Genomic DNA, 9,945 nt, shown 5'->3' on the forward strand with positions numbered 1-9,945 from the left:
GAAGGTGACTTTGACACCGATGAGAGGACGGCTGGATATTGCCAACACCCAGAAAAAGACAGTGGGAAAAAGCTCTACCATATGAGGCTATAATCCTAGCTGTGGTCAATGTGTTGAAAGCTTTATATTTCCTGACCACAGGATCTTTCTATAAAATGAACAGGGAGGGGGGATATTCCCTGGATTAGCCAGCTGGCTATTTCTATATGCTTATTAAAATTTCTGGAAGAAATGGTAGTGCCTCTAAACCCTTTTTAAATATATCCGCTTGAGAAATCATAAGCTTTCCTTGTACCGGAATTATTTAGTGCAAGAGGGCTGGATAAAATATTTTCAAACTTAAATTTTGACAGTTGCAGCAAAGAAATGGGGATATGGAAAATGGTGGTAAAAACAGCAGTAGTAGCAGAAGCAAGGAGAGAATCCAGATGTCACCTCGTAGGAAATCTTTTTCTCCTCTAAGGACCCGCAGGTCAGGCTTTTAAATTTTGGACAAAACACAGTTTCATTCCATCCCATGCAGGGTGCAGGGACAGCCTCATCTTTTGGAGGCTGCATTGGGAACCTGCTGCCTCTTTTGTGTTCAGTATCCACGTGCTATTCCCCTAGCTGGCTGAGCGAATCCCTGAACAATAGTGGCATTAAAGAAAGCAAAGCACAGGCGATGCATTTGGCTCTTTGTTTAGCGAAGAAAAACAAGCAACTTAACACTTGAAATTTATCAAAAGACAGTGGGTCATCAGGTGTACAATAGCAACAGCATTAAAGTTGGGTTCCTTATATAGGAAATCCTCCGTGTTTAGTCAGACTGCCAGACCCAGGGGTATTCTGTGTTGCAGCGCTGCTCTTCTTTTGTTTTGGGGGGTGGAATTTAATAAGTGAAGACAAGACAAGCTCTTTCTTCCTCAATTTCTCTTTCTCTCTAATATATTATATGAAATATATAGTATATGTTACATAACATGTAACATATAACATAACATGTAATATGTATATATATATGTATATACATATATAATCTATATAGAGAGATAGACAGAATAAGCATAGGTACATAAAATACTCTTCTTCATTTTTTTCTTCCTTTTCTCTGAAGTAACCAAATCTTTAAATAGATCATTGACCTAACTAAATTTTCATTTTCAGAGGTAGGGCTCCTAGGATATACTGAAGTCTGACAATTAAGTTCGTGAACTTGTTGCAACGATGTTGCTAACCGTTTTTGATATCAGAGGGATTATTCATTATGAATTTGTACCAACTAGACAAACAGTTAACTAGATTTACTATTTGGAAGTGCTGAAGTGAAGTTAGACGACCTGAACTTTTCGCCAACAATTCATGGCTCTTGTATCACGACAATGCACTAGCTCACACAACACTGTCTGTGAGGGAGTTTTTAGCCAGTAAACAAATAACTGTATTGGAACACCCTCTCTACTCACCTGATCTGGCCCCCAATGACTTCTTTTTTTTACCCAAAGATAGAGGAAATATTGAAAGGAAGACATTTTGATGACACTCAGGACATCAAGGGTAATATGATGACAGTTCTGATGGCTATTCCAGAAAAGGAATTCCAAAATTTCTTTGAAGGGTGGACTAGGCACTGGTGTCAGTGAATAGCTTCCCAAGGGAGGTACTTGGAAGGTGACCCTAGCAATATTTAGCAATGAGGTACATAGCACTTTTTCTAGGACAAGTTCTCTAACTTAATCATCAGATGTACATAGAGAAAACCTAATATACTTTTAGTAACTTGAATTTACCATTCCAGTTGAGACACTGTATCTTTTTCTTTCAATTGGTGTCTTCAGAACCAGTGCACACACATGCATATTAGTTTGAGCCTTAAGCAAACTCAAGGAATATAAGGAAAACCATAGTTTATATTTGTTTAGCTTTTTACAGTTTATAGCGTGCCTTTACATATTTTGCTTCATTTAATCCCCCACATCAAGTTCTCTGAAATACTGTGGATGGCATAGACTTGGTTGAATAATGGGAGGTTGGGGAAAGTTAATAGGCTTGTCTAGTGACAAGCAATGAAGAGCTTTTCAGCTGATTCTCTGGAAGTCTTTTAATCGGCAGTGAACAACCTGCCATATCATAGTAAATGAAAATAGAAAATACATACTTATCAATTTGCAACTATTTAGGTGAATAATGAAAGAATGAATTAAATAATATTTAAACTGTGTGTGTGTGTGTGTGTGTGTGTGTGTGTGTGTGTTTCCAATCATTTACTACCTAAGGAGGGGTTTTATGTCCAGGTCAAGGGTAATGGTATAAGAGAAAGAGAGGGTGCTGATTTTTGAGAAGTATCACTGTTTTCTGGCATCTAACCATCAGGACTTTGGAGCACAGGAATACAAGAGTAGATTAAATGATTGTCCAAAGAAGGAAGGAATGAAGGAATATGAGTATGCGGATGGAAAGGAAAGCAAGACAGAAAGACAGAAAGAAGAAATAAAGGCAAGAATGATTAAACAATGAGCAGGTGAGTGAAATGGCAAGTAATACCACTGTTCTTTGTCACTGAAAGCCTGATAGGTAGGACCTTAAAATATTATGTTTAAATTAGAGTCAGCCAGACATTTAATAAGACTGAAACATAAAAAGTATTCCTTCCCTCTAAAGAGCACTTCTACTTGAGTGTTGATGCCAGAAATTTCCTTGACATCAGGCAAAAATTTTCCATTTTTTAATTATTAAGTAAAGACTTTAAAACACAAATATACAGGTAAAATAGTACATAATATAAATGACTTCCAGTCAAAGCATAAAGAATGATTTCAGCTTATTTCCTCTTTAATTAATAGAAGAAGTATTTACAATAAAACATTCTTTTTGCCTCGGACAGTGGGATGGAGTTGCTGTTGAATCCCAAGATCTTAACCAGTTCCATATGGCCCTACTGGAACACCTTGAGAAGAAGTCACTTGTGTTGTCAGTATGTACTTTGACACCTTACAAAAATGAATAAGCTGAATTTGATCACAAGGAAACATCATAAAAACCCAATTTAGAGACATTATACAAAACAAGTGATCTGTTTGTATGCTTCAAAAATATCAGTGTTGTGAAATATAAAGAATGGCCAAGGAGCTGTTTTAGATTAAAGAAGACTAAAGAGACATGCAACCAAATGAAATTTATGATGGTGTATTAGAACCTGGATCAAAGAAAAAATTGCTATAAGGATTTATTGGGGGAAATTGGTAAAATTTAAATGTGGTCAATATATTAGAAAATAGTATTGCATTGAAGTTAAGTTTTGTGATTTGGTAATTGTACTAAGATAAAGGGGTGTGGTGTGTGCAACTTATTCTCAAGTAGTTCAGGAGAGAGAGAGGGAGAGAGGAAGGAAGGAGGTGAACTAATGTGATAAAGTCGAGAATCTGTGTGTGTGTGTGTGTGTGTGTGTATTTTCACAGAAGTTGTTTTGTTCTTGCAATACTTGTGTAAGTTTGATAATATTTCCACATGAAAAGGTTTTAAAAAGTGGAGAAATCATTTTCTCCTGCGGAAGGGAGAAAAATTGAATTATACATTTGGGCTATGTTTCTACAATGGATAATGTAGTGGTTTTCACTGGTGAATTAGAGTAATAGGCTTAGATAAAGTCATATTTCTTTGTATAAAATGCAAAATGCTAGTCATTATTGAAGGCTCAGTTTGGTCAAACATCGTAGCTCACACAGTTGTAATATATGAGGTAATATTATGTCCTTGGATTAAAGGTACAATGCAAGATGTAGCCACACAAGGCTAGGCCTAGGTCATCCATCATTTTGTTTAACATGCTTACCTGCACATAAAGATCTTGTTTGAAAACCTAATTTGGGACATTTTGGTAGAGTTTCCTCTCCTTAAAAATGGTCACTTGAAGTTGTTGGAAATATTCATGAAGATTCTTTATAAAGAAAAAAAATGAACAAGTAAATGCTTATGATAGAATGAAATAGATGTGTTTACTAAATGGTTAAATTAAGCACAGCTATAGAAAAAACAAACTCTAAGTAATATTTGGAAAGAATAATATTGTAGTTCTATGTTCTCTCTCTGATCTAACCAAATCCATGGGAAGCAACAGACATGCCTAGGAAAACATCTCTGCCCAGGTTCAGGTCTGGCAACTGGTTTTTCCAATTATCACCTGGTGTCCTGCTGCTCCATGTCCCATATGAATGCATTCCATCTTACAGTGGCCCATACAGGGCTGGTCACTTATTTGTGTCAGGGCTGATACACGAATTATGGAGAATTATTACTCTATCTGCCACAACAGAGTTGACACTTTCAAGTGCAAACTCCTCATGTACTGATTTTCGTGGCTTTAGCTATTAGCTTCCCATCTCCTACTATATGGATTCATGTTAATGCTAGAAATACGATTAGCCTCCCATTTGGTACTTGTTTATTATTCTATAGCTGCCTAGAAGTCCATATCTTTCCTTTGCAGTAGCAGTTGGAAAGGATATGAAGATTCTTGTGGATTCCAGGGGTGGGAAATAGAACAAAGTTCAGGCTGAGCACTAGTTAAAAAACCATCGCCCCACTACTCAGGAGTCATTTACTTTATTGTTACTTCCTGTGTTTTGCTATCAGCGACCCCCATGACATCAGCAGCCCTTGGTTAAAAGCTGTTCACTGGCTGCTTTTGCTGTTTAACTGTTTCATGCCCACTTAAATATGTCACATATATGCCTCCCAGTGATTAAAGTGGGTTTTTCCATGACAGATCCTAGATCCAAACTACAATTTTTAAAGGAGTGAATGTTTTTCAAACCAGCAGGTTTAGGATTGGGCTATAGGGGAAAAAGTTACCAATGCCCAGAATCTGTGGGACTCCCCTGAAATTCTTTAGTGTCGGATTTCCACCATAACACAGACACCACTGTATAGCACAACGACAGTGGGAATTTTGGGACTGGAGTGGGGAGGATGTGGGGGTCTTCTGCCTGTGTATAAGCCTGCTGACCCTGCATTGTTCTCAGAGAACCAGAGGTTGTACAATTATCTAAGCCTCCACCAGAAAATGATTTCTGCCATATCTGAGTTAGCTCGGTCCTAGCATCCGTCAGAACACAGCCACTAGCAGGAACTGTCACAAGTGTGGGGGCAGCAACACTAGGTAAGAGAGATTCTCCCTTCAGCAGTAGCAGTTCCTTGGGGTCTCTATGAACATAGCCTCCTCTCAGGCTGGCTTACAGTTTGCCATGGTGTTTACAGATTGTCCTGAAAATGAGATGTCATGTGAGGGGAATCCCGGGCTGCAGCTTTTGCAATGAATTCAATATGAAAAATTCAAGTGATGTGGGATCTTTGTACAAGTCAAAAACCTGTGCAGAGCTGTAGATGAAAGGAAGTTGGTGCTGTAAATTATGTTATCATGGATGGGGAACATTTATATCAATCATTAGGGCTGGAGGATGAATTTATATGAGGTAATTGATGAGTCGCATTAAAAAAAAAAAGCTACTGTAGATAATAGGTGAGTAGAGAATAATACCCCTGGTGTTTGGGCCTGAAGCTGTTCTCTGGGTCACAGTAGCTCACAGTCAGGAAATTATTTTTAACTGTGTGTGTTAGAAAATGCTCAGCACCTTTTCCTCTAGACATCCCTGAACCATCCTAAGTCATTACAGGTGCGAAAGCCATGTAAGGATTTTAAAGTCCTACTTACAGATGCCAGAAGAGAAGGCCTGTGTGGTCTGTTTTATGGCCAGCACAGTAAAAATTAGTGGGCCCTATTTATTCATTACTGATCTGGTGGCAGAGATGTATCTTCATTCTTCGTGTGCTTTAAGTGCTGCTACTATTATTTGTTGGGAAGTTTTCCCTTTTTTTCCTGTTAAATCTTTATTCCAGGAGTTGTGTTTATTTGGCACTAAGTTAAAAGGAGAGGATGTTGTTAAAAGACGGAGCACTTTATTGTTTCTGTTAACACAGCATCACAGTGCCTACTGCTACTAAAATCCAGTTGACTCACTCTCTGAAGTCCGTCATCAAAGGGTAATTTGGAAACTATTAGAAGTCACAGATACCATTTTTGAATTGAAAAACCCATGTTGTGATAAAATGGTTGAAATTTTATACAACATATTTCGTTTCTCTAGGTTTTGGTAATGTGATAATAGCAATATTGCATTTTAATTTTATTAGTTTCCTATGGTAGTCATAGAATACCCTAGAGTTTCTGTCCTAGAGGTACAAATGCATTTAAAAAAAAAAAAAGAAAAACTTCTATCGATAAAGAGTTCTGTCCACGCTAACACATACAAACAAGAGCATTTCAAAATGGGAGCAGACGATGCACAGTCTCTGAAGTATCAGGAGATTGGGGTGGCTGATCAGGATATTCCTGGATTGAAGTACAGAGCACCAACAGGAATGTAATGAAATCCAAAGAAATATTAAACAGTACATTCTCTTCCTGAAGAGTGATAATTTAATTGCTGAGATTTCCCCCTTTCTCCAAAGAACTCAAATGCCTAATAAGGTTAAGTTCCTTGGAGGTACTTGAAACTTCATATTTTATAGGCGTGATTGAATGAGTACTCCCTGTTATGCACTGAATGTTTGTGTCCCTGAAAATCCCTATGTCGAAACTCTACCCTCCGTAGGATATTATTAGGAGGTGGAGTCTTTGGGAGGTAATTAGGATTAGATGGGGTCCTGTGGGCAGAACCGTTATGAATGAGGTTAGTGTCCTTATAAGAATTATGAGAAGGTTTTCATCCCCTGTCTCCTCTCTGCCATGTGAGGGTACAAGGAGAAGTTGACCGTCTGCAACCTGGAAGAGAGCTCTCACCAGAACTCAATTATGCTGGCACCCTGATCTTGGACTTCCAGCCTCCAGAATTGTAAGAAATAAATTTCTGTTGGTAATAAGTCACACAGTCCATGATATTTTTATTATAAAATGCTGAGCTAAGATACTCCCTGAAATAACCCCTTTTACTTTTAAACCTGGAGTCCAAATTGATGTTTCCTTCTAGTTTGGGAAAATTTAGACCTATGACATTATATCTCACCAGCCCCTACTTAACTTTCCTGTGCATTTAAGGGGTTCAAAGAGCCCACTTCTATATTGGCCTATTTGACCTCAGTTTGACCTGAGTTTCGCATGTCCTAGAAATACTGGAATTTAAAGCTGGTACTGTTTTTAAGGGTAATTGAGAGGTGAATACTGTGGTTTGTTGGCTTCCCCCTCTTGTCACAGACATTCTGGAGGTAGGGAACAATGGCCACTCAATGTGCCCTGGGGAACTGGATAGAGAACCATTTTATGACTATCCAGGGAAAAGGCTATTTTTGACTTAAGTTTGGGTGCATCGAGATTGATTTGGTTGCCATCCATTTTCTTTTTGTTGCAAAGGCTTTTCATGGTAGTGCTGTAACTTGTTTTTTTGAAGAAAAGTTTCTCTTTCATTTAGCCATCCACATTTTGGGTTTTGTTCCTGGTTGATCCGAAATGGTTCCCCCAAATTGGGCTCCTCTAAAGCTTGATGTCAGAGTTGCTGGACTCATGGCTACTCCAAAGACTTTCGTGGCCCTGTGTTTGCCCCTTCCTATCTGTTCTGATGTTCAAACATTGAAGGGATATTTAAATGTTCTTGAATATAAGACTTCATTTTTGTTGCTCACCAAGGAAATCTTGTGTAGGAATTCAATTTATGAAACAGTGAAAACTAGATACTGTTATGGTCCAACATGTAGTTTCACTTCCTTAATATGATAATTTTATATGATAGACTAAGCCTTATGATTATATCAACATTTCGTTATCAAGAAGATGCGACCGGTACCTTTTTGTCAGTGATAACTTCTCCAAGGGGACATTTCTCTCACAAAGGATCTCTTTCCTCCCTCTCCAGAAGAGAAGAGGAGACACAAGAAGAGCTGCCTGGTGCAGAGCCCCAGTTCCTACTTCATGGGTGTGAAATGCCCAGGATGCTATAAAATCACCACTGCCTGTAGCCACGCACAAAGGGCAGTCTTCCGTGTTAGCAGCTCCACCGTCCTCTGCCAGCCTACAGGAGGAAAAGCGAGGCTTCCAGAAGGTTGCGGCTTCAGAGGGAAGCAGCACTAAGAGATCCCGAATCAAGATGTGTAGGAAGCCATCCCAATAAACACGGTTTGGGTAAAAATGAAAATGGGACCACAACATTTACATTTTAGTGACACTACAGTTGTTTTAGTGGGTATCTGAAAGAACATTGACATGTGAATACTAGGTATAATTAACTCTTGGGGAAAACAAATCACTGTGTTAAACCTCTAAGCTATGAAAATAATGAAATAGCGTATTAGTGATTATTTTTATCAGTATGAGAAGAAACTAGATCAGTGGTCAAGGTACTTGGGCACCAGCGCTGGCTCTGTGACCCTTGTACAGCTCTCCTAACCTCCTTGGGCCTTAGTTTGTTCACCTGTAAAACGAGAGGGCTCGGGTAGACCAGTTGGACTTTATGATGCTTTCAGCTCTGTAACTCCATGCCTTACAAAAGCATTGTAAGAAATAATCATCTGACCTTCTTTATTTTATTTTTAAAATTCTTCTATTGGGTATATACCCAGATGACAGGTGGGGGCTCTGTTCAAGTAAACTTATTAATGAAAATATTACTGAGTTTGTTCAGAAGATCTACAGATATGCTAATTGGCAGCTGCTCCATTCTTCTCAGGGAGCGATTCCAAGTGAAATATTTGGAATTGGGTTTGAAATGTCTTTCTTATTCCTGCCTGGGGGATTTATGTAAAAGAATAAAAATTTACCCTAAGTCAGAAGATCCTCTGGTCTGATGCCCCTCTTCTAGGACTTTATGAGCAGGAGGGTAGGTTATGGCAGTTTTTCATTTTCTATGAGAATGTCAGAGCTTGGAACAATAATGGAGTCTGGAATTGCTCTTCATAAAAGTGTATGAAATTATCAGCAGAATGGACGGGAAATGCAGCAGGTGAGATCAGAGATATAAAAATAATTTTCCTATTACAAAGTAGTTTTCTTTCTTTAAATGGCATGCAAGGCTAATCCACCCTGATATCCATGCTGGGCATTTATCTGGTAATATATTTCTGTGCAAATAACTTCATCCTGTATTATGATGATGATGATGATGATAAATTCTACTCTATCAGGAGCTTTCCAAAGTGTTGTAACACCCTTAGCCAAGTTGCTTCTGCCGATGACACAGGTGACTGTGCACACAATTTAGAACTCCAGACCATGTGTGAGGCATTCCAGGAAACATAACATCCAAAAGCTAATAAAAATCATGAACTTTAGAGGGTGTTATCACTTTGTGACGGTGTTAATGTCTAACTATTACATTGTTTTGTATACCGGAAATTAATAAAAAGAAAATGAACTTTCAAGTCTTGACTAAGTTTGCAAGAGAAATGGGGATAAGGCAACTCAAGTATCCCAGGACAAGCCAACCACAGTGCCTGTGAGGTACTGGCATCCATGTCACCCTAAGAACGTAAGTTGAATAATAATTTTGTAGAATTTAAAGCCACAGAAGATGCCTGGGGTCAATATTCAATGCAGAAAAAAAAAGATACTGTGCTTAAAATTCTGGTATAGAAACTTGAAGACTTTGTAAGATTCCCAAGGCTTTCTCTAGGTAGAAAAACATTCTGCTGAGCACATGCATGACACATTATGTATGCAGACATTCTAGGGGTTTATGGTTGGTGGTAGAGGGGGTAATTATGGACTGCTGTTCAGAGAAAAGGCAAGAGGGAAGACAGAATTGCATTTTAATGTCACAAATATTTCAAAGACAAGCTGAGACAGTTTTAGAAAGGGAAGAAGCTGAGTAGGAAGATGCAGAGCTGTCGCCAAAGAGATGTGCTCAGAGCAGAGAGCCCTCCAGATCATTCTCTGGAGAGCGGCCTCAGACTTAGAAAGAATCATTGAAGACCTGGAGCCTG

General features: G+C 38.6%; 1 protein-coding gene across 1 annotated transcript; it reads left to right on the forward strand.

The window, feature by feature from the left end:
* The first annotated feature begins 374 nt into the window (after window positions 1–374).
* LOC109391300 (40S ribosomal protein S27-like) lies at window positions 375–8,098 on the forward strand. Its single transcript, XM_019658727.1, has 2 exons — window positions 375–438; window positions 7,842–8,098. The coding sequence occupies exons 1-2, from the start codon at window positions 375–377 to the stop codon at window positions 8,096–8,098; spliced, it is 321 nt and encodes a 106-aa protein (XP_019514272.1).
* The last annotated feature ends 1,847 nt before the right edge of the window (window positions 8,099–9,945 follow it).

Source organism: Hipposideros armiger, unplaced genomic scaffold, assembly GCF_001890085.2.
Source record: "Hipposideros armiger isolate ML-2016 unplaced genomic scaffold, ASM189008v1 scaffold_288, whole genome shotgun sequence".
Classification (NCBI taxonomy): domain Eukaryota; kingdom Metazoa; phylum Chordata; class Mammalia; order Chiroptera; family Hipposideridae; genus Hipposideros; species Hipposideros armiger.